The following is a 24,022-nucleotide window of genomic DNA, read 5'->3' as shown; positions in this document are numbered from 1 at the left end:
CTCTCGCAGCGCACTAAATGTAATCTTTTCCTTTTTTTCTTCTTTAAGCCGTACAATCGGGCAGTCTGACCTCCTCGAAGACTCCACTCCGCCTTCGAAAAGAAAACTCAAACGTCACCCACGCCACACCTTCGGTGGCGCAGCTCTGGCGAGTAGTGCGAAGGAATCATTGTCCCAGCAATGCGAGGATAAGCGATCACCAAAAAAGTTTCGCCGTATAGGAGCCGCACCTCCGAATACCACCTCTATTGGCTCGTTGAATGGCAACGACGAAATCCGTCCGGCAACAGCTTTTACCTGACACTTCCGTGTCTTCGGCTTATAGTGGTGCTTGAAGATATTGAAACACATATTTTTGCACGCTTTTCTTTAGGAATTTCTCGAACTCTTGTAACCATCTACTCGTCGCGATCTCAGGCCACGCCAATTATTCGGCTCCAAGTGAACTCGGCCCTGTATAGCAGGTCTATATATCAGTATAACAAACAATAAAAGTACTAAATGGTAATGCCCTCATGCTGGCATGGGCTATAGACGCCCGAGTGGTGACGGGTCATCGATTGGTTTACAATGAAGATACGTCACTTTGCTGATTTCAGTTATCATGCTTGTTAGTAGCTTGAGCGGAATTGTCATTATCCTTGTCTCTTCCACGATGATCACAATGGCTATAGTAGCTTAGAGTAGAAGTTTCTATCATTCTTTACAGCATGCCATTCCTATGCGTCAAGGGTGTTTCGGTGGCCCAGATACCAGCAAGACACGGTTAGATCCACCTTGCATTTGGGACCGTCACTGTTCGACTGCTCATCTTTTAAATGCTCACAGAAGGCATCGCTAGTTTCAGGTGCGTACGCTCAGAAACGAAATTCGTGGGTTCCGTTAGACCGCATATACGTCGTAAAATGACGAGGAACCCTTTCCCGCGGGAAGCTCCAGCCCTCCTCCCCACACAACGCCCGAGCTATCACCCCACCCACAGGATGTGTTATGTAGAAAGAGATTGGCTTGTCTGCTGGTTTTATATGGTTGTGCCTAACAAAACAAAACAAAAAAGAAAGAAAGAAAGAAAGAAAGAAAGAAAGAAAGAAAGAAAGAAAGAAAGAAAGAAAGAAAGAAAGAAAGCCACAACAGCGCAAGCCATCCACGTGGCTCATACCTTGGCTTACATTCTTTACAAAGTTATTCCTCGGAATTCTACAGCTAATAAAGTTTTTCACTTACTCACTCACTCGGAATTTTGAGAATGACGTCTCAGAAACAAATGTCACGAAGCAAAACATCGACTGCGCATGCCTTTTATGTTCTTTGTGACATGTCCACGTTTCAACCTAGTCCCGACGTGGCCGGCGTTAGCGGCGTGCAAGACCTCAGCAGCAGCAGCAGCAGCAGCAGGGAGTAAGTCGAATAAAAAATTGGCAGTGGCTTAGCTCGGCTATGCCACGATATACGTAGCGAAAAAAGCTAAGGCATAGTAGCATGGTTAGCCTTGGTTAATCTTGATTGCAAGTCCAGGTTAGTCTGGTTGTCTAGCTATGTTGTGGCGTTTAGCCAGTCGTTCGGCGCGCTGTTCGTCTGTTTCCTGGGCGAATCGTTTCCTCTTCATCTCGTTCCGATATCGATTCCAAGCCTCCTCCTGCTTATCAGAATTGTCGCCGGCCATACTGCCGCCTCAACGGTGGTTGCGGCGCATGCGAGCTCTCCTTTGCAATCCGCCGACATGTTATCAGGCATGCGACGCAGCTGGCGAAGCGAGCGGATGCGAGCGCAACGACGAGGAACGCGGTGTGACGTCATACCAAACGGCGGCGGGGGGGGGGGGGGGCGGCACTGCGCAGCGGCGGAACACCTGTGACTCGGTGCTACTATTTGCGCATGCGCAACTAGGGAGCGAACGAGAGAGAGAAATATCCGCGGCGAGGCACGCGTTGTGACGTCATGTGACTCCTCAGAGCACCGCCACGGCGAAATCGCAAGTTCGCTGCCAGTAAAGCTTTCGCTTCAAAAGGCAAAAAAAGCTTCGCTTTAACAATGAGACCCTCGATTCCCTTTAACGTAGGGAGCTCCGTCTATATTTGTGCAAGGCACGATGTTCTTTTGCTGCAATGTACGCCCACTCGATCGCCCATATGTCACGCCGTTTGAGGAACGGGTGCGAAAAAGGTCGTGGCACAACTGTCGGGCATTGTTAGCGCGCTCACGAGCAAATTGAAGCGGAAATGGCGCGCCCGCCGTTAACGGAGATCTATTTGTAAAACAGAGAGCGCCGCGGGGCGCCGATCGCGCTTCCCCCTCGCCGCGACCCCTGCAGCCGTCGTTGGTATCCGGTTCCTATCGACGGCCAGCTGCGACAGCAACGCAGAGATAAAGCGAGAACACGCACTTATAAATCGAGATAGAAGAAGGAAGAAGAAGCATGTGCTTGCTGCGGTAAAGCTAGGGAAACGATGGAGCATGTTGTATTAGAATGTGAAGATATGGGTCCAGCGGTCGATTTAGTAATCACTGGCCTCCTTGAAGCCCTTGGGTGCAGCGAGAGCAGGTGGAAAGTAAACATGCCCACTATAGAGATTAGTAAGCGGCATTTGGAGGATTGGTGGAAGAAAAGCAGGGAAATGACAAACAACGGAGGCATACAAAAAGGAAGTTCGCGATAGGGGTTCAGAAACTTTGGTTATGGGAATTCACCGTTTTCTTTTTGTTTCCTTTTCTTTTTCTTTTTCTTCTAGGTAGGTAGGTAGGTAGGACATTAGGCAATAAAATAACAAGAGCTTGGCGGCGCAACCCACCGCCCCGTTCGAAAGGCGACGTTCATAACATCCATCTACCCATCCATCCATCCATGCATACTGCAGCTAAACTCTGGAGACCACTCAGCACATCCTAATGGAATGCGAAGAGATTCACCCAGAGAGAACCGTAGGTAACGTACACTTTCCAGAAGCGCTAGGGTTTAAATTGGGCGGAAGCATCATCCGGTCAGCAGTCAAGATAAGCGACAGACGGTTAGAGTATTGTTGAAAAAAAAAAAGCAGGGAAGAGATTGATACGGCCGGGTCTCTTACAGTCATGGCTAGCGGTACAAGGTAGATTGTGAATGAAAAAAAAATATTAAGGGAGATGTACACAAATACGCTAGATAAAGAACATGTATTGCATAACTGATTAAATCAAGCAGCCTAGGTGACTATTTTTCACCGCCCCATTTCCAAGGGGATGCCATTAAAACATCATCATCATCATAACCACAGAGCGGTAACGGAGGGTTCGCAGGAATTCCAAGCGGCGTCTCGGAGCGCGTATGATTCACGTACTCTGCAAAACCACTTGTTAGAGGAGCTTTAAAGGTGTTTTCAACCGCGCATTTGTCGCGCGCGGAAAACTAATTCCTGCGATCGGGGCCTAAGCGATATGGTCAACACTTCGTCGAAAGCAAGGGTCGGACCACTGGGAGGCACCTCGATGATGAAGTGCTGCAGGATGGTGGTAAGAAAGATGAACGTCTCCATGTTGGCGATCGTCTCCCCGGGACAAGAACGCTTGCCTGTAAGGAAGCGACGTTTTCAATAAGAATATTTTGTTTCTCTGGCTTCAAGAGTGCGAGATATGCTGTTGCATTCCATTTTTTTGCGTCAAGCAATACGATGAACCTGACTACCTGATAATGGAGCTTTAGCATACCGGAGACGCACTAGCGGATACGTGTGCAGTAGTATATACCAGAATACATATCCGGCAACGGCAGCACTCGTAGCGACACCTGACCACGTTGCGACCAACATAACGCGGTAAGAACACTCATGTGCTACGCACAACACTTTGCCTTAGAGAGCAACGATACAAATTAGTGTTGATTATGGCGCTGCAAAGCGTTTAGGCATTGTGCAGTTGGCTACTGTAACAAAAGTTCACCTTCAGTTTAGCATTGATTGAGCACAGTGTCACCAGATGCCACCACCTAGAGCTGCGGTTCTCCACCCCGGTAGGAGAGGGAACGTATTGAGACACCCTAACGTTGCTAGTTGACGGCGCTGCTCCTTATTGATGTAACTACTAGCGCTGTTACTAGGCTAGCCACCTATTTGTCGACGCCTCGTTTCAAAGGTATGCCAATAGACATCATCGTCATTTATCATCATCACTCACGTTTGCTTTTACTGAGACGTATATGTCCACGCTACATGCAGTACGTATCAGCTATGCCATACCTGGACATGGAGGTGCTCAGCTTGACGCATGCATATTACCGGTTGCGTATTAGCTTGATACCGTGCTGGGTAAACCCAGCCCTTATCTCACTCCATCGTGAGCGCGCTTAGGTTACTCGCCTCATGGGCAAGGCGGGGAGGGGGAGGAGAGGAGGAAGACATGTTCCTCTTGGAAATGCAATGGTTCGAGCCTGAGGCTTCTTGTGTTCGCCGATATCTACCTTCGCTCCCTCTCCTTTACTCCTATTCCACCACGAGCATCTACCTGTGTCTCCTTTGCCTTGTTTTGATCTGTAGCGTCATGGTACTGTCTTTTGAAACGCTGCGGCAATAAAGTACGAAGGAAGACCACACTCTCACCGCATGAGAAGGCGATCAGTCTCTCAGGTTTGCTGGCTCGAGTCCCTCCTTCGACCAAGAAGCGCTCAGGCCGGAAAACTTCTGGGTCTTTCCAGAAGGATGTGTCGTAGAAGATGGACCTCAGCGATGGGACCACGACGCTGCCTCGTGGAATGGCGTAGCCGCTTACTTTCGTGTCCTCGCTGGCACTGCGGCGATAGCGCGGAGAGATCACATCAGGCAACAACAAAAAAGTTGTTTAGCGTTACTGAGACCTAAAGTAGAATGCGTCAAGCTATATCACAGGTAGCGCTACGACTTAGATGTTGTAAACGCGACAGAATGAGCTCGCAAGCCCTTTCCATGCACATACTGGAAGGTATTATAGGTAATTACGGCGTAAATCCAAAAAGATACACACCGCACAAGGACACGGATACAATTTGTAAGCGCAGTTATGATCTCGTTAAGTGAAAAAAAAAAACTCATATACACTTTTGATCCAACCTACCGAGCATATGTACTGACATCAATCTGTAAGGTAACTGGGCTGTAGGTTGTCTTGGTGGCAGTAACCTTACACCTGTTCGTTATCCTACGTACGGTGTTACGTTTCAACACCGCAAAGGCGTTAATTGGACGTTTGCCACGTGTCAAACAAACACCCCTGCGATCCGGACGTCAACGCAGCGTGGACGCCGATTGTTGAAGGATCCCACGAAAGGCACTCACTTCACGATTACCTGGAAGCCTGAGCAAAGGATCAAAAGGAGGGGGACAACGACGACGAACAGGGGGTCGCCGTTTGCTTTCTTTCCACAGATTCCAAACCAGTCTCTCCGGAGGCGGAGATACTGCGGGTTGTTGCGACCATGCATGGTCGCAACAACCGCATGGGCGTGGTATCGCAACGGAGTCAACGATTATGATTTGCTGCTGGACAGTCTTCAGATTCCCTAGTCGACTCGCCTAGGGAAGACGACGGTATTAAAGCGGAGACTCTTCGAGAGTGAGGTGAGATGGTCCTGATGTGAACTTGGGCGTTTAACTTGCTCCTGCACGAAGTGAGTTTCAGTAACTAAAGCCGTGTAACTAAGCAAATAAAACCCTTTTTCTTTCATTTTCTGCAATCTGACGTAGCAGTCGATGGACTTTGTGGATTCCTTGCCCTGAATGCCGCCCTAGCCGCAACAGCAGGTATCTCGACCACATTCTTCACGGAGAGACCCACAACGTAAACGAGTCTGAACGCATGCGGCGGCGTTCTCAAATTGGACCAATAGCAGGAGGACGAGGAGGAGGAGGTCTTGACGAAGAGAAAGACGAAGTCAGCCGGAAGAGCGTCTCTCCCCAGCCCCACTAAGAACAGCGCAAAGCAGGGACGTCCTCGTTTTGCGAGCTCACCATCGCATGAGGCCGAAAGGGTTGATCGGCTCGCAGCGCGTCATCTCCCAGATGAAGGCCTGGGTGTACGGCATCCTGCTGCGATCTTCCCACAGCACGCGAGAACCTTGACCGCGTTGACCGAGCACGACGTCGATCTCGGCCCGGATGCGATTCTGCATCTCCGGCTTGGCAGCGCACATCAGTAGCAGCCACTCTATCGCGGAGCGCACTGTCTCGCTCCCGGCACCGAAGAAGGATGACGCGTTGCACGTAAGCACTTCGTCTGCAACAAAGCCCGTGGTAGAGGACAGAGGGCGTTTAAAAGAGGCGTTCATAATAGGGGTTCGGAAAGTTTCGTTATGGGAATTCATTGTGTGCTTTTTTTTTTCACAGCGAAGCTGTGTACCTCTACCCTCCAAGGAAATTTTCGTGTCGTAAGAAATAAACTCCCATACGTGGGCCAATCCAGGAGACAGCGTAATGCCGGGCCGACCCGCGGCGGAGGTGAAGCACGCGTCAAGCCCTCCCCATACGTGGGCCGATCTCGAAGTTAGTGCAATACCGTCCCGACCCGCGCCGGAGGTGAAGCAAGCTTTAAGCATTCTCCATACGTGCGCCGGTACCGAAGATGGTGTAATACCGTCCCGACTCGCGGCGGAGGTTAAGCAGGCGTTAAACACTCCCCATGCGCGGGCTAATACCGAAGACAGTGCAATGGCTGCCCGACCCGCGGCGGAGCTTTAGCGGGCGTTAAGCACTCCCCATACGTGGGCCGATCCCGACGAGAGTGCAATGCCGGCCCAACCCGTGGCCGAGGTGAAGCAGGCGTTAAACACTACCCTGGGCCGATCCCGAAGAGAGTGCAATGCCGGCCCAACCCGCGGCCGAGGTGAAGCAGGCGTTAAACACTACCCATACGTGGGCCAATTCCGAATATAGTGCAAGGCCGCCCCGACTCGCGGCGGAGGTGACGCAAGCGTTAAGCACTCCCCATACATGGGCCGATCCGGAGGATAGTGCAATGCCGGGCCGAAACGCGACGGAGGTGCAGCAAGCGTTAAACACTCTCCATACGTGGGCCGATCGACGAGGATAGTGCAATGCCGACCCGACCTGCGGCGGAGGTGAAGCAGGCGTTAAACACTCCCCATACGTGGGCCGATCCCGAAGATGCTGCAACGCCGTGCCGACCCGCGGCGTAAGTTCAGTTCGTCATTAAGGGGCTCACATACACAGCTTCGCTGGTCATCTTTCTTCACAGAGTGGGAGGGCACCGAGTTTTCTTTTTCCTTTTTTTTTTTGTTCTTTTTAACATAGGTAGGACATTAGGCAATATAATAACAAGAGCTTGGTGGCGCAACCCACCGCGCGGTTCCAAAGGGGACGCTCATAACGTCCATCCATTCAGAGAGAAACACTGAATTTGTTAAGAGTGATAAAGCGTCCTTTCAAAAGACTATTTGGCACGCCATACTATTTTGGTTCATTTCGCGCTAATAGTTTGACTACTGGAAGCGAAAAGCGGAGATCAATGTACCTTTTCTTTTTAAGTTTCGCACCGAAGCCCGAGCACCGAGTACGTCAGTGTTACGTCACGGATGTAAAAGCGTTTTCTTTCTTTTTTTTTTTTTGTATTCAGACCGCCTCGCGGCTCATAAAAGGTTATCGAAACATGCTAAGTTTAGTCTCTGGCATTTCCTTTCTTTTTAGAATTACAATGTATTCCACATTTACAGACAAAATATTAACGAAATCCTAGCAGATGCCGTCAAAATTCATGACGTCACGGGAAACTGTTGCGTGAACTTCAAGGCAGCATCGCTACCTGTCCTTCGCTCTTGCGTCTTTTCTGGCTTACAATGACCCTATTGCGGGAAAAGCGGCTTTCTTTTTTATTGTAAAAGGCCAGTTGACTACTATAGGCAGACTTACTTTTTTCTTTACCATTGCTTAAGAGATAAACTTACTGTGAATAGTGGAGTGAGCTGTTATTAGTAAAATGCGCTTTTGGATTGCGAAACATCCAGAAAGAAACTCAAGAACCAAGGACAGGTCGTGACGTAACTTTTGAAGTTCCCGCACCAGCTGACAGTGACGTCACGGGTTTTGGCGACGTCAGTACGGATCTGGTCAATTGTTCCTTGGTCAGGAAGGGGACTGCAGTCAATCACGAGGAACCAATTAGCTTCAGCTTGACATGTTTCGCAAAATGAATGTAGACAATGGGTGGAGAAATATTCGTAATATTTCTCCAACCACCGAGTGCATATGGAAAGGTTCACAAATGTGAAATTTGTCATCCACAATGCATAACAAAGCCCGTAGCCACTAAAGCGAATGAATTCTGCAAGAATTCTCGAAGGTGATAAAGACGCACGGAAAACGAAGGAAACGTTGTATCAGTTTCCTGGGCAGCTTCGTGCAACATTCTGATGGACGCTGACCTCGGCGTGTTGAATCTACTACACGTTGCTCAAACACATGGTGTAGAGACGCCCCGAAGGAGGCTGAAGGTTGGACGGGTTCATGTTCGTTGAAAAGTGCGCTGCAGATGGCGCAGGGGCCAAAGACACAGGAAGACGATGCCGCTGGACAGGGAATATGAAATGGGGCTTGAACTCGATATTAATCGAATTGCAGTTACTCTGGACACTCACGCGTGAAAGTCTTCTTTTCTTGCTCTGGTCGTCTCATCTCACTGAGAAAACCATCAATGTAGTCACGAACCAAGCCGTCCTGATAGGTTTTCTCGTGATGGCCTATTAGGGTCCTGTAGTGAGAGAAAACAAGGAACACAAGGAGGGTCTCTAAATAGCATTTCACTGCATCACAAAGTGTGAAACCCAATCTTGTCAACTTGAGGAATTTTAAGCGGGCAAGATCAAAGACTCATGGCCTAAAACTGAAACTGAAAGAACTTGTAAGTTCAGATCACCCACGCGTACGGTGATGCTAGCTGGCATACATGTATATTCTCTAGTCAATCAAGGAGCGCTTAATTCAGGCACATGCTGACCACCTTGCGCTAGCAAGGCGCAGAGCTATGCTCCTTGCTTGCTCCCATCTTGCTCTTATCTTCCGCAGCGAATATTGTGGTGCCATCTATCAGACAGTCTGCGAATTATTTTCGTTGCCTCCGAAATATCGGTGACGACCTTCGCGTTTTCTCCCACAGCTTATCTTTCTTTTTTGGTCAATAGACTTACAAGGGTTTCAGTCAAGATGGCATGAACCAGTGAAAACACTTAAGAAGCACAATTTTGCGCGATTACACATCTCGGAGGCACCTGTGACACACAAGCAGCTTCAGACAAGGCGCCTCACTAACCAATGCAAATACTAAGCCTAACTGGCAATCACAAGTAAAGTTTCGCACGATAACCCATCTCGGAGGCGCACATGACCTACAAAAGTCTCCAGACAAGCAATCTTACGAACCAATACAAAGACGTACAACTTGCCATCGCAAGTATACAATGTCTGGTCGACCCGCGTAACCCCGCACTCGAGCTACTCGGCCAGCCCACTCACTCTGAGAGGCGATCCCTTCGTATCATGGCGCTCCTGAGCCGCCCGCATGCTCCTATGCGAAGGATGGAGAGCACTCTGCGCAGCCACGGGAAGAAGTTGATGGACGAAATCTGTGTCGCCAACGTCGGGATCCCATCGGCGAGCTCGTCCAGCTCGACACGCTCGGGGCTGCCGTACTCGAACCTCCGTCCGTACACCAGCGCCGTGATGACGTTGGACGTGCTGGACACCAACAACGAGGAGATGACCACGGGTTCGCCCTTGCGAGACGCCAGCTCACGAACGAAGTGCGACAGTTCGTCCTGCATGCGGCAGTGGTCACGTCCGCGACGGTTCAGTGAAACAAAAGGTCCTGGTGAAACACGCAGTTAACTTGCTCGCGTGGCTTGCTTTCCTGATACGGTTATGATATCAGCGTGTGCGTTCTTCGTGATGGCAACGCGATGCGATCGCGATTTCACCCGCGTTAGCGCAAGTTCCGCTTAAGTTGCGATAAGCAGTTCTGCGCCCGCAATTGGAATGCAGGTACTTCGGACGGTTATGCAAAGTTCATGTGCCACGTATCGTAGTCGCCGATGGCTCGCAACACTTCAGCGACACGAAGAGGGAGAGAGTGCAAGGTAAACGACGTTCCCTCTCTCTCTCTCTCTCTATCAGGTACTCTACGAACTCGGGCTGCAACACGATTGCATTGTGGTTGTGCCTGTTTGTGACGTAATTGCAGCGTGGTTGTTGGTCAATAAAACGAGGCAAAAGATCTGTTGTGTTGGAAGTGTAATTCATATATGTTCTGGCACACTCAAATATGGATAAGAGTGCGTGCGTGCAAACACATAAAGAACCCACGGCGCAACACGCCCCAGTTCACAATGGCAAGGTCTGGCGTAGCGCGTGTGCGCGATTAAAAAAACAAAAACGCGCCGCGAACAGGCAAGAAGAAAGGAAAAGTAAAGGTGAGCGGGGCATGGGGAAGGAACGAAAGTGAGCGGAGCGGGTCGTCATAGTAAAAACAAAGAAAAAACAAAGGGCGCTAGGCTGAGGAGGTGTCACGCGCAGACGCCGTTCCTGTTGCCATGACAACGTAAGCAATCGTGTGCGCCGCCATTTTACCAAAGTATCGCCCTCCTGCTGGGGCCGTAACTGAAGGGGACCTTGGCGCTAGCGTCGAGAGTCTGCTTAAGAACAGCCAATGGCAGCCATGCGAAGATTCACCCCTGGGGCTGTGGGCTATGAGCATACGTCGACACTCGCGACACTGATTTCCGCGTAACTAATTCTGGACACTGTCAAATTCCACCGTGCTGACGTTTTGAGCCAATCAGAAAGGCCTTAGCAGTCCTGTGGGTCAATAGGAGTTCACAAGATGATGAATTTAACAATGTGGTGGAATTTTCTATTGTCGACAATAACGCCTCAGAACAGCACCCCCCCCCCCCCCCCGCCCGCCCCCCGGTGAAATCACGGACACCTTCCTGCAGCTAAATACCCTGACAGTGACGAGCCAATTATTAGAGCTAATGTCGCGGTCATTAAATGGATTGCGCGAGCTAGGTAAATCGTATTGAATCCAAGTGCTTTTAAAGGGTACTAGAAACGAAACACAGAATCCCTTGAGAATGATACGGCGCTCTTTCAAAACACTGTTTCCTTTATTTCGTAGTAACACATAGATTAGTAGTCGAAAAATTGAAAGCCAAAGTTCGCATTTTATTTATTTTCAGTGTGACATCACGCATTTTAAATATCTTTTTTACGCGTTTGGGCCGTTGTGGCTTAGTAAAGGCTTTTCAAACTTGCAAAGTTCAATCTAGAGCACTTTTTTTTTTCAAAAAGAATGTGGTTCACCTCTACCAATAAAAAAAATTAACTAGGCTCGAGCAGATATTCGATCAATATATATGGCGCCGCGGTGAGCTGGTGCGTGAACTTCAGCGCGCCGCCAACCGTCTTTCGTCTTTATTTGTATTTCTTTATGCGTTCTCGTTCGCCTATACCAAGCCTCTTATCACGGTAAGAGTGACTTTTTTAGTGTGTTACACCAGCGTGACACGTTCACATTTGATCACCATCGTGCTCGAACCAGATGGAATTTCTTGATCGCGATCTACAATGATCGCTGCTACTCGGTCCAAAGATTCGTGTCCAGTTGGGTGAGCTCAAGCGCACCAGTTGTCACTGGTGTGTTCAAAGTACTTATCAAATTTCTATAAATTTCTAATATAAAACTCTTATTTTTTTGCAAGAAAATATGATTTCGTTTGTCATTGTGGGTGAGGCTATCATCGTCTGCTGGTCGTCTGCGACTCTCACAAATAGATGGCCGTCAGCCTATGCGATCACGATTAAGAGGCATTTGTTTATGGTATCGGCAATTTTTTTTTTCTTAGTGACAACGACATGACGCTAAGAGAAAGTCGGCGGAGGGACAGCCGTAACCACAGCTCACGTGTATATGCGTCTCGAGAGTCTGCGTGGCACCAGATTGAAGGACTCTGGTGGTACTGGTCAGTGTCTTGAACGTCCTCATTGTGAACCGGCGCTGTTCCTTCCAACGCGGCCCGTTGGCCAGAATCATGCCTGCACGAAGAACGCGCGGTTAAGTGCTTCGCCGTTACGCGATCGCAGCATAACATGGAATCCGAATACCAAAGAAATGAAAGAAAGAAAGAAAAAGAGAGGAACGACACGATCTCCTTTCTTGCACGTTGTACTGTACTCGCCCACGATTCTTTTTTTTTTTTATGTTCAATTTGGAGAATGTTCCTGGTGTCAAGTCTTACTTTTGTTTCATCAACCTCGGCTGTTTTAAAACAGAGCTTTAATTTATGGAATGACTGAGGCATCTATAGCACGGAATCGAAAGCACGCCCTTCTGCTCAGCAACAGAACGTATAATATATCTACTAAGTCAACCCGCCGAGTGTGACACTGAAGTGACGCGCCTGCAAAACTTATGCAGTGCGTTGTGTATTTCTGCACACGTTATACCATTTGTGCATACATGGTTCTGCTCTTGAAAACTTCACGAGGATATGTGCGCATGTACTGCACCTGACAGCGGATGCCTATCCATCATTGATCATCGTTCTTTACTTTTTTCTTTCTCTCCCTTTCCCTTTCAGCCCAGTACAGGGCAGAGGAAAGCATCTCCGTTCGACGTCCCTGCTATTAAGTATTCACTAAACTATCATTACATCTCTCTCTCTCTCTCTCTCTTTCTCTTTTTCGTATCCTGCGATAATAACTCAACGTTGGCCAAAAGGAGCCAGAAAGAGCGACGGGAAACTAGCATTTAGTCATGGCTATGAGTCTTCCAAGGATCGATTTTCATTTGTTTGACAGGAAAGCGTTGCCTATTAACGGGAAAATTAAGGACAATTTTGAATTAGTTTGAATGCAATTGAAAATTTCATTCGAGTGTGCACCTTCCACATTTAAGGCCGGTCTCTGGAAGCGGCTTTGGGTCCCTGCCACCAGCCACTCGGGGGTTCGGGTGAATGGAGGTGAGCAGGCACCATGTAGTCCGAAGCCGCTACCGCTCTGGTAACCGGGACTACGTACATCATGGTGGGCAGCTTTTGCGTAGGTATCCGCCTCCTCGTTACCGGCTACACCGACATGTGAGGCCATGGCCAGTGGAAGGATATTGAGATCCCGGCGGCGGCTAGAGCCACACACCAGGCACACGGACACATGATCCGACTCGCTGTGCCGAACGTCACTATTGCACGAGCTCCCTTTTCTCATTACATTATTTACTGCATTTTTTTCGCACTAGGTCAACGCACCGCACTTCTTTCCGCTCCTTGTCCCTCTTTTCTCCTCTCTCTCTCTCTCTCGTAAAGCTCTCGCCAATAGGGGCGCCAACCATGCAGGCCGGAGATCGGCATCAACCAATAGAAGATGAAGACATCCGGCCCGACCGCTGAATTACTCTTTCTAGGGCAATAAAGTTTACTTCCTCCTCCTCCTCCTCCTCCTCCGGCGCGCTGTGCGAGCCCGCTTATTTCTCTACCCTTTGAACAGAAATAAACTCCTCGTTACTGAAACGACGCGTATCCGCCTCATTCGCCACGGCTCTACAAGGGTTTCCTCGCTGGCGTGAAAAAGCAGGTGAAGCTTTCCCTGGACGGTCCACGGATAGTGCGCCGGGAGATGTCGCGAACCATCTGCTCACATTTCTGCGAGAGCCATCAACTGACGGACTCGCGGTGGCACACTTTCCCGACACGAATTGGGACGCCGAGGCGTAGACCTCGCATCTGGCTTTGCCCGCAACACCACTGCCACGATCAATGTTTATTGGGCGTTCATTGGATGTTGATGGGTGAATGGCAGATAATGCCGCGATATGCTGTGGATGTACTACTTGTTGCTCATGAGGCAAGGGTGCTTTTTGAAGAAACCGCTATCGATGTTCGTTACATGCTAGTGGGTGACAGTGGCATTATATCGCAACCACACTGGCGTGCAAGGTACTATCTGCTACAACCGAGACAAACTTGCTTACTTTGAGATTTCTCGCGGACGTTGAGGGGGAATTCATGGGCCCGGTCGAGCAGGGCGTCGTTCCAAAAGGCCTCCTTTATGGAGCCGAAGTCGCACAAGAAGACCACGTACCGGGAACCGAGCTGGAGTCTACAGAAAAACCGTTTGCCTCTTTGTCACACGTTGCAGCACAGGAGTGAAAAAGACAGATACCCAACGAAACTTGATATAACGAAATAATGGATATAACAAAATAAATTAAGTTCACCTTGAAATCCCCATAGAGGTACATAGTGCAGTAAGTGCGATCATGGATATAAGGAAGGAATTTGCGTCTCCTCCTTCAACTTCGTTATAACAAGGTTTTACTTACGGCGTGTTTTGTTACTGTTGTTGTTGCTGCTAGTTTTAGACTGTACAGAATTTTTAAAGATCGCCTGGGGCAGGTAATTCTAGTATTTGAGCGGCATTATTTAGGCTGGCGGACATTACTCGCACGAAAAGTGAAAACGTACTGTCAACTAATTAAAAATCACTAATTCACTTTTCTAATAAAATACCTTACGGCACGTACTGCAGTTTACGAATTGTGGCCGGAATGTTAAAGGCAGTGTATACTCTCCGTGATCCGAACGTACTCACGAATGTACTATCGACAACCCGACGCAGAAGCCCTGCAGCTATATGGCATTGCGCAAACTGCGCTGGCGAGGACGAGGTCGCGGGTTCGGTCCTGGCCGCGGCGGCTGCAATCCGATGGGGGCGGGACGCAAGAACGCTGTATTGCGTGCTCATTAAAGAACCCCAGGGGTTCAAAATTAATCCGGAGCCTCACATACGGCGTACCTCACAATCAGATCGTGGGTTTTTGCACGCGTAAAACCCCATAACGTGTTTTTTTTTTCTTCTTTCTTTTGCGCTCTCCGTGGCCAGATTAAGTAAAAGTGATCAAGTTGTTCCAGTTTTCTTTTGTGTGGAACGGTGTTCCGGTTTTCTGCGGCTAAATGGACTGTTCGAACATTAAAGAAGAAGAAGAACAACAACAACAACAAGAAAACGTACTTTGGCTATAGGAGTTATTTCTATTTCTTTATGTTAGCTCATTTCATCAAAACTCTTAACAATATTTTCATTGCACTTCTAAATTGCAGTTCTTTAGACCTACGCTCCACTGTACGAATCTAGTTTTGCTCTAATTCTAACCATACGGAAAACTGCCTGCTTCTTGGCCAATCCCCCGTAGTGGGTACACGCCAGTGTTTGGGAAACGAAACGAAACGAAACATACCCGAACACGTTGCCGTATTTCTGCTTCAGCGTCTCGATGTCCCGATGTCCGTGCTCGGTCATGAAGGGCAGGTAGCCCAGGACAGGCAGGCCTCGCGGGCCGGGCGGCAGATCGGGTCGAAACATCCTCCGCAGCGAGAACCACAGGTATTGCAGCAGCGGTGCCGCAATTGCGACGATCAGCGCCGTTATCGCGATCTCCCACGTCACCGCCTCCGGCATGATTGAAGCTGGAGCAACTCTTGGCGCAGTGATCACTTAGGTTTGACGAGTTGTCGACTGCGAGGTACGAACCCCGCGGGCTATATACGCCGCTGCTAACTAGTTCAATTCCTGTATTATAATCAATGAGCTCAGCGGAGTCGATGGTTTTGAACGCTGTTTAGAAAACAGATAGAAGGATACGTTTGGGAGCGAGGGGGGGAGGGAGGAAAGTTCTTGTACGGGCGAGGATAGAGTGCGGCACTTGATGCGGAATTTAGCCAGGTACACGACCTGTATGCGAGCGGATATAGTTACTTATGCAAGCGTTAGTAAAACTCGGCTCCGGCGTTGTGTTCGGGTTATACGTTTCCGTTTGTTATTGTCTCACAAAAGTCACAGCTGTGTAGCCGAGCATTATGGAAAAGAAAGAAAGAAAGAAACAAAGAAAAGAAAGAAACAAAGAAAGAAAGAAAGAAACAAAGAAAGAAAGAAGCAGATCACTGGGATTCGCGCAAACAACCAGTTGACTTCCCATGGCCGATGTTAGTGATAAGCCTCGATTCCCGCGCACTTGTACAGGTAACTTCGCTCCGTTAGCGACATTAGAAGAGAGTATTAGATTAGGGGGCCCCAACGGGCCTTGCGTCCCCCTAATCTTAAAAAAATATTTTTCACGAGCGAGCACGAGCGCGGCACTTGATGCCAAGGTCAACCACGTGCGCGACCTGTCCAAGCGGATGGATATCTGTAAATAGTTAACTCCGGTGTTCTGCTCGGCTAGCTGCTTCCGTTGCCCTCTCTCCTGTAAAGGCCACAGATGTGTAGTAGTACGTAGTTGAATGAGATAGAAAAGAAGAAGAGGAAAAAACAGGTATATCTCAGATCTGCGCAAAACATCTAGCATATACCGCGCGTTTAAGTGAAAAGCCCTCCCTCGCCCATTTCCTCCCTCGTGCGTTCACTTGGTTCGGATGGCTAATTTCTAAATGCCACAACTGAAGTAGCGGCAACGCGACATAGTCATTCACATACATTTGCACATATGACTATCAGCGAGCTACGCAGACCACTATAATTATCCTCGCTACAATTTACAGAGACGATCGCTAGCAATCGCGATAGCGCGCTTTGACCGAAGACCTCTAACAGAGGAACTTATTTTAAAATGCCGCCATCACAAGCCATCACAAGCCATCGCACCAGAGGGCGACGAGGGCACTGCTGCAGTTTTTAAGGGCAACAGAATTGGAGAAGCGGCTGTAGCCTGAACAGAAGTTTATAGTGCTGCAAGTGATACTGTGCTGTGCGGAGACAGTATGCGGCGACAGTGACCAACTATGATTGTATGTCTATGCTCCTTTCTTTCTTTATCTCTACTTTGTTATCACTTTACCTCCCCCTCCCCTCTTTCCCCAGCGCAGGGTAGCAAACCGGATCTTCCCCTCTGGTTAACCTCCCTGCCTTTCCCCTTTCCTCTGTCTCTCTCTCTACGCAAACCACCCGATTGGTAATGATTTTCCCGCAAACGGACCATCTTCTCCTTGCGGACGCTTAGCGGGTTTTCGGCGCGTGAACGGCAAATCACTTAGGTTTAGAAGAATCCCTTTAGAAGAAAGGACTTACGGAGTCGCCATCTGTCGGAAGCACCTCACTTGCGTAGTATGAGGGATCACGCGGCGCCTTCCTTGCAGGTTTCGCTTTACGGCGCTCAATAAAAACACCACGCGGCAGCCCTCCTGGACATTTCTGTAATTACTCGCAAAACGAGGGAAGTTTTTTACTGTCGAAATAACAATGTTGGGCAAACTGAAAGCGGAGAATCGTTTACAGACGCTATCTCTGCCGAATACGTACAGTGAACGCCACTGCGCGCGGTCGCCGCGATGGAGTCGCCCGAACCGGCATCTTGCGTGAAAGGTAGGCAAACGCTGTGAGCAAATCATGTGAGATATGTTCTTATAGTGGGCTGTCTGTATAACTAAATGAAGTGTACCAGAAAGAGGCCTCAATGCAGCGATCGCACGGGTTCGAGGTGACCGACTGCGCACCTGCATCCACGTACGCGAACTACGTTTCCCTTCTGCTGAGAGCGCGTTTTCGCATCGTGCTGCGAGCTTTAGGCAACAGCCTATGAGCGTTTGACAGCACACAAGCAACTATCGTTGTGTCGAAACCATCAGAGCTGTTCAAAAATAATATCGTTGTAACTACGGACTTCGACACCATACCTGGGCGACTTGGCATATATGTCCCGTCGCGATGATTGAATCTTGTTTTTCTAAGGTCTTGGACGTTTAAATACCATTATTTCTCAAGTTGCCCCGCACTGTATGTTTATCGGTCTTCTCAGCGAGCAATTACCCGCTGCTTCGTTTATTTAATCCAGTACATCTCGTTTTATGGTGCTACACAAGCGTAAGTATATGTCATGCCTCTTTTAATGTGCTTTTTATGGTTCCCTTTCCATTACTGTGAACTTGCCAGTATCTAGCATCAACAAGTTAATAGACCAAAACTTCATGACATTAACCGGGCAAAGCGCGGGCGAGCGTCTCAGTGCGCGCTTTTGCTACTCACCGAACATCGCAGCCCCGACGCCGTATTAGAAATCTTCGTCGCGGCTATGCTTGCTGCATACCCGAGTTGTAGCCGACGGCTTTCTGCCGGTTCTAAGTTTCGCGAGCCAAGCTTCACGCAGCTTCTTGTCCTGCGGCTACGTGTCAATAAGGCTGACACCGGGCTCCGTTGCGTACGTCCGGCACTGCGGCACCGAGCAGTAGCCTACCATTCTGCACGCCTCCAAAGGCAGCCACTACCTGTTATAGTGCTGTAAAATGTTGTCGCACAGACACCCCAAGGCAGGAAAGCCTCACTACTTAATCGGAACCGCAGCGCAACAGGGCAGTGTTGCCACGACACATAAAAAGATAGATTTTTTCGCGAAAAATCAGTAGAAATCAGTAGATGTTTAATTTCAATTTTTGTACTCAGTTTATGAGCCCACGAATTCAGCACTTATATTAGTACTCTGTTGTAGTATTGTGGCTTCTAAGAAATAGTACAAAAATTGACCCCGGAATTCTTGGCGATACTTTTGAAAAACCCGGGGATCCAGAGAGTCATTGTCAAGCACGAATTGCACGGTACTAAAGTGTTTTTGCATTTCGCCCCCATCGAAATGCGGCCGCCGCGGCCGGGATATGGTTTCGAAATCACGCACTTTGCGGCGCAACGCCAAATCCACTTAGTAACCACGACGTGTGAATCACTAAATTATTAGTACTAACATATCGAGAACTCAAGACATACAGGTATTACTTACCTGGCGAGCTCGTAATGAAGCGCACACGCTGAACTTGATGCGAAGCAATGGCTGACGTGATCTGCCACATGCAGAATGTACTGCAGTACACAAGCACCAACCGACAACTTGACTGCACTATCAGGCCCCGCACACTCTCAAGTTCAACAAATGGCCACAGAGGGCGAAAAATCAATGGAGGCGCGTTTCAGCGTAAGCGCGCAAGTGGAGCTACTGTAATTTTGTCGAATAGTTTGATTTGTTCTTTCTCTGCTAGGGGCGCTGATCATGCTGAATTTTTTAATTTACACAAACCATTGACATGAACAATCGAGGTGTCTAAGGATGCTTTTTTACCTCAGGCAAATAGGCAGTTGATTTTCTTTTAATTTGATTGTTGAAGCTGCTTTTTAGTCATAGCGTCAAGGTTTTTGTGCTCGATTAACCACCGACAGCCGACAGCCTATTGGTATCGATGTGTTTCCTGGCCGTTGGCGTTCGAATACTACGGCGGTAAAACATTTTCTAAAGCATGCTGGTTTCGTCTGCGACTCATTACATAGACTTGCTGTAAGAAGGTCTACTCTTGGCAAAGAATAGTGCCTCATTTTGTTTAGGCGTTGACTATCATAATGAATGCGGCGGAGGTTGAGGGAGTACGCTTGAAGGTACGTTTTTATGCCGTTGATCTCCATAACACCGTAAGTACGCAAACCGATGTCGCAGAACACCCGATGCATCATTGTGTGTTCTTCGTCATCGCTTGTTTGCTGTATGCCTACTAATTCTTCATTTCTTCAAGTGTTGTATCCTCCTTTTGTCCTTGTTCTCTTGTGCTTCACTTACAGTATGTCGTTCCGTCAGCTGTAATGCGCATTTGCAAAACCAATACGTTTGATAAGACGCAGTGGTTATCATAATTTCACTACATGTGTGTTAAGCTGGCACATATGGTTCAGATACAGATACCTGTATGCGAACTTGCACGACGTTGATGCGGAGATTAGGATAATTATGACACCCGTAAGGAAGAGGCAGCTGACGGCCGTATAAGCTGTTGCGTTCTTTCCGCCAAACTACCCGGCCTGGTAGTGCTGTAAAGATGCTGTATAAAAGTGACTCGCGGTGACAGGGAAATTATTATACTTAGCAGCCGACCGTACGTTTTGTAGCTTAGGTCTTCTTTCTTGTGCGTTTGTGCTACCCTTATTAATGAGCCATCTCTTGACTATGTTCTTGACTATGTAACCGCGTTTGTGTGGATGCGTAGACGTGTGCTTTTTGTTGTACTTGTAAAATGCAAATAAAATATTTTCAGGCTTACTCAATCTTTGGTGTCGTGTGCGTTTATTCCAGTCGAGGCCATCGTGCCATCTGGAAACCGCATTCTGTCAGTAGCCCTACACGAAATGCAACAGCTAGAGCGCGGCGGCACTACTTGGGATGCCCTTAAAAGTCAGTTCAGAGTGTGCCTTAACTCGATATGACTCAGCGCTACATGTATTCTGCTGCGCCTCGATCGTGCTCCCGCCAGTTTGGTTGCTGTGTGGCAAACGTAGCGCCTACATAAATATGTAGGCGCTACGTTTGCTACACAGCAACTAAACTGGCGGGAGCACGATCGAGGCTCAGCAGCCAGAAACACAGTAAAGCCACAGAACAACTGGTAAAGCGTGTGCAAAACCCCGTTTCCGTTTCCTGTTGTACAGCGCCACCTGTGGTCACATACTTTAGTTCACGACGCCACCGCTACGCTTATTTCCGTAGCACTGTGGAAGGTACAGTTTCCCTTCTCTAAGTTTGTATAGGTGTTCTGTGGCACTATTCAGAACTAGTTTAGTAAGTGGGGTCCTATTCTCCTGTAGAACAGAGTAGGCGCTCGAAGCGCCGCATGAAAAGAGTCATTGGTGCTGGTTCGATAGTTTTGGTTTCATTGTTGTGGTTTCATAGTTGTGGGGTACGGTAGTGCACCCACTTTCACAAATTCACCGCCTCACCTTTTCCCCACTTTGCTCAACGACAGAGGTAGCGCCAGGCCCCGCACACTCTCAAGTTCAACAAATGGCCACAGAGGGCGAAAAATCAATCGAGGTGCGTTTCAGCGTAAGCGCGCAAGTGGAGCTACTGTAATTTGGTCAAACAGTTTAATTTGTGCTTTCTCTGCTAGGGGCGCTGAACATGCTGAATTTTTAATTTACACAAACCATTGACATGAACAATCGAGGTGTCTAAGGATGCTTTTTTACCTCGGGCAAATAGGCAGTTGATTTTCTTTTAATTTTAATGTTGAAGTTGCTTTTTAGTCATAGCGTCAAGGTTTTTGTGCTCGATTAACCACCGACAGCCGACAGCCTATTGGTATCGATGTGTTTCCTGGCCGTTGGCGTTCGAATACTACGGCGGTAAAACATTTTCGAAAGCATGCTGGTTTCGTCTGCGAGTCATCACATAGACTTTCTGTAAAAAGGTCTACTCTTGGCAAAGAATAGTGCCTCATTTTGTTTAGGCGTTGATTATCATAATGAATGCGGCGGCGGTTGAAGGAGTACGTTTGAAGGTACGTTTTTATGCCGTTGATCTCCATAACACCGTAAGTACGCAAACCGATGTCACAGAACACCCGATGCATCATTGTGTGTTCTCCGTCATCGCTTGTTTGCTGTACGCCTACTAATTCTCCATTTCTTCTTCAAGTGTTGTATCCTCCTTTTGTCCTTGTTCTCTTGTGCTTCACTTACAGTATGTCGTTCCGTCAGCTGTAATGCGCATTTGCAAAACCAATACGTTTGATAAGACGCAGTGGTTATCATAATTTCACTACACATGTATTAAGCTGGCACATATGGTTCAGATACAGATACCTGTATGCGGACTTGTACGACGTTGATGCGGAGATTAGAATAATTATGACACCCGTAAGGAAGAGGCAGCTGACGGCCGTAAGCTGTTGCGTTCTTTCCGCCAAACTACCCGGCCTGGTAGTGCGTAAAGATGCTGTATAAAAGTGACACGCGGTGACAGGGACATTATTATACTTAGCAGCCGACCGTACGTTTTGTAGCTTAGGTCTTCTTTCTTGTGCGTTTGTTCTACCCTTATTAATGAGCCATCTCTTGACTATGTAACCGCGTTTGTGTGGATGCGTAGACGTGTGGTTTTTGTTGTACTTGTAAAATGCAAATAAAATATTTTCAGGCTTACTCAATCTTTGGTGTCGTGTGCGTTTATTCCAGTCGAGGCCATCGTGTCACCTGGAAACCGCATTCTGTCAGTAGCCCTACACGAAATGCAACAGCTGGAGCGCGGTGGCACAATTTAACTCAGGGTAACGGCGGCGTAATAAACGAAAAACCGCTCGGGATGCCCTTAAAAGTCAGTTCAGAGTGTGCCTTAACTCGATATGACCCAGCGCTACATGTATTCTGCTGCGCCTCGATCGTGCTCCCGCCAGTTTGGTTGCTGTGTGGCAAACGTAGCGCCTACATAAATATGTAGGCGCTACGTTTGCCACACAGCAACTAAACTGGCGGGAGCACGAACGAGGCGCAGCAGCCAGAAACCCAGTAAAGCCACAGAACACCTGGTAAAGCGTGTGCAAACCTGGTGAAGCGTGTGCAAAACCACGTTTCCGTTTCCTGTTGTACAGCGCCACCTGTGGTCACATACTTTAGTTCACGACGCCACCGCTACGCTTATTTCCGTAGCACTGTGGAAGGTGCAGTTTCCCTTCTCTAAGTTTGTATAGGTGTTCTGTGGTAGCGCCACGTTTGAGAGTCTGGAAACGCAAGAATGTATCTTAACATCGGAGCCAACCGTGTTTTCTTTTCGCTCGCTAGGTGGCATCAGATTAATATAAACTCTGTACTGAAAAAGCAGCAGCTTTTGCTTTCGATTCAGTAGAAAAGCAAGAAAATCAGTAGATTCAAGCGCTTTGTCACTGAATCAGCAGAAAATTTTAAGAGGCAGTAGAACTACTGATAAATCAGCAGCCGTGGCATCACTGCAGCAGGGACATTAAACTTTCGTTTTCAGCTCGCTTCGGCGCTTCCGAAGCAGCCAACGCGGCCGCTGTGTCCACGTGATCCCTCATGTCACGTCACGCCGCCAGCTTATCCAGTGGTGGAGCTCGCCCCGACGAAAGCATATGTCGCCTTGAAAAAGACAGGCCCACTCTATAGCAATGTTGGCTCCCGCTTTCACCTCGTTCTCGTTTTGCTCGTCTTGAATTTCGATCTCCCGCCTTCCCCCTGTTTTCCCTAAATTACTTACGTTGACATATAAGAGACCCGTGTGACACGGAACGCTCTAGCATACCGGAAGGACAAATTGGTGGGCTAGTTGGTACGGCATTATTTACACAGAAGCGTAGAAGCACATGGACGACGAAAGGAAAAGACGGGGCACAGCGATAACTGACAACAGAGTGTTTATTGCCCGAGAGCAGGTGTATACACATCGCACAAAAGGAATGGAGAAGACACAAAACAAATCAACCCGGCAAGACCGACTGACACAGGCGGTAGAAGCTGCAGAGGTTACGAATAGGGATTTTGTTTGTCGCCCGTCAGTCTCCTTATCTGAGAAAGAAAGTTGTTTCTGCCGCGTTAGCCGCCTGAGTCAGTTGATCTTGCTGGGTTGATTTGTTTGTGTCCGCTCTCTCCCTTCCTTTTGTGCGATGATATATACAGGGTGTCCCAAAGAACTTGAGCGAAGAATTTAAATATGATAGGCGCGTCGGAAGCGAACTGAACCGAACACATACTATTCGCAATAGCATATAGTAACTCAGACAATTTTTGTTTTTCCCATAACTCACTAATTAATAGAGTTCAATTGCCCAACTTTTTCATTATTGGCTGAGGATCCCAAGTATGATGGCAGCTTTGTAGAGCACCTTCAGAAACCACTGATCGAGTTGTTTCCTTTACGATACGTCTCATGTGGTCCTTTTTTCCGGGTTGCAAAGACAGCCCGCGAAATATGAAAAAAAGCTAAGTGATGGAGCGTTTGCGCAATAATATGGTGCTGCACTCAAGCGTGCGTTCGGTGAACAAGGTCGACTGCATCGTGACTGGCGACGAGGAATCGGCAGGGTGTTCCTTATCTTATCGGCAGCGCTCGATCAGCAGCATGCATTTTCGCCGTCATCCGACGAGAGCGGACCTTGTTCACCGAACGTACGCACGATACCACTGCGCAAGCGCTCCATCGTGGGAGCGGGCACTAATCAGCGGGCAACCAAGTGCACGCGTTATCGCCATTCTGGGTTACAGCTTTG

At 48.4% G+C, this 24,022-nt stretch overlaps 1 protein-coding gene across 1 annotated transcript; it reads right to left on the bottom strand.

Annotated features, from left to right (window-relative positions):
* Window positions 1–2,656: 2,656 nt before the first annotated feature.
* LOC129382540 (cytochrome P450 2J4-like) lies at window positions 2,657–16,513 on the bottom strand. Its single transcript, XM_072288924.1, has 8 exons — window positions 15,241–16,513; window positions 13,975–14,102; window positions 9,465–9,816; window positions 8,578–8,703; window positions 8,378–8,478; window positions 5,952–6,651; window positions 4,569–4,756; window positions 2,657–3,544 (listed from the first exon to the last, which is right to left on the bottom strand). Exons 1-8 carry the CDS (start codon window positions 15,459–15,461, stop codon window positions 3,354–3,356), a joined length of 2,007 nt encoding a protein of 668 aa, XP_072145025.1. The 5' UTR covers window positions 15,462–16,513; the 3' UTR covers window positions 2,657–3,353.
* Window positions 16,514–24,022: the final 7,509 nt, after the last annotated feature.

The sequence above is a fragment of the Dermacentor andersoni genome, chromosome 6, assembly GCF_023375885.2.
Source record: "Dermacentor andersoni chromosome 6, qqDerAnde1_hic_scaffold, whole genome shotgun sequence".
Lineage (NCBI taxonomy): Eukaryota > Metazoa > Arthropoda > Arachnida > Ixodida > Ixodidae > Dermacentor > Dermacentor andersoni.
The sequence above is the reverse complement of the archived record's forward strand: the minus strand, read 5'-3'. Positions and strand labels throughout refer to the sequence as shown.

Excerpts from the sequence above, each read along its gene's own strand:
- LOC129382540 (XM_072288924.1), bottom strand. The coding sequence starts at position 15,461 with ATGCCGGAGGCGGTGACGTGGGAGATCGCGATAACGGCGCTGATCGTC. Across the intron at positions 6,652-8,377 it reads AGTAGATTCAACACGCCGAG|CCATTGCACTGTCTTCGGTA; the intron begins GTCAGCGTCCAT and ends CGGGTCGGGCAG. Across the intron at positions 3,545-4,568 it reads ACTGATCGCCTTCTCATGCG|GCAAGCGTTCTTGTCCCGGG; the intron begins GTGAGAGTGTGG and ends GCTTCCTTACAG.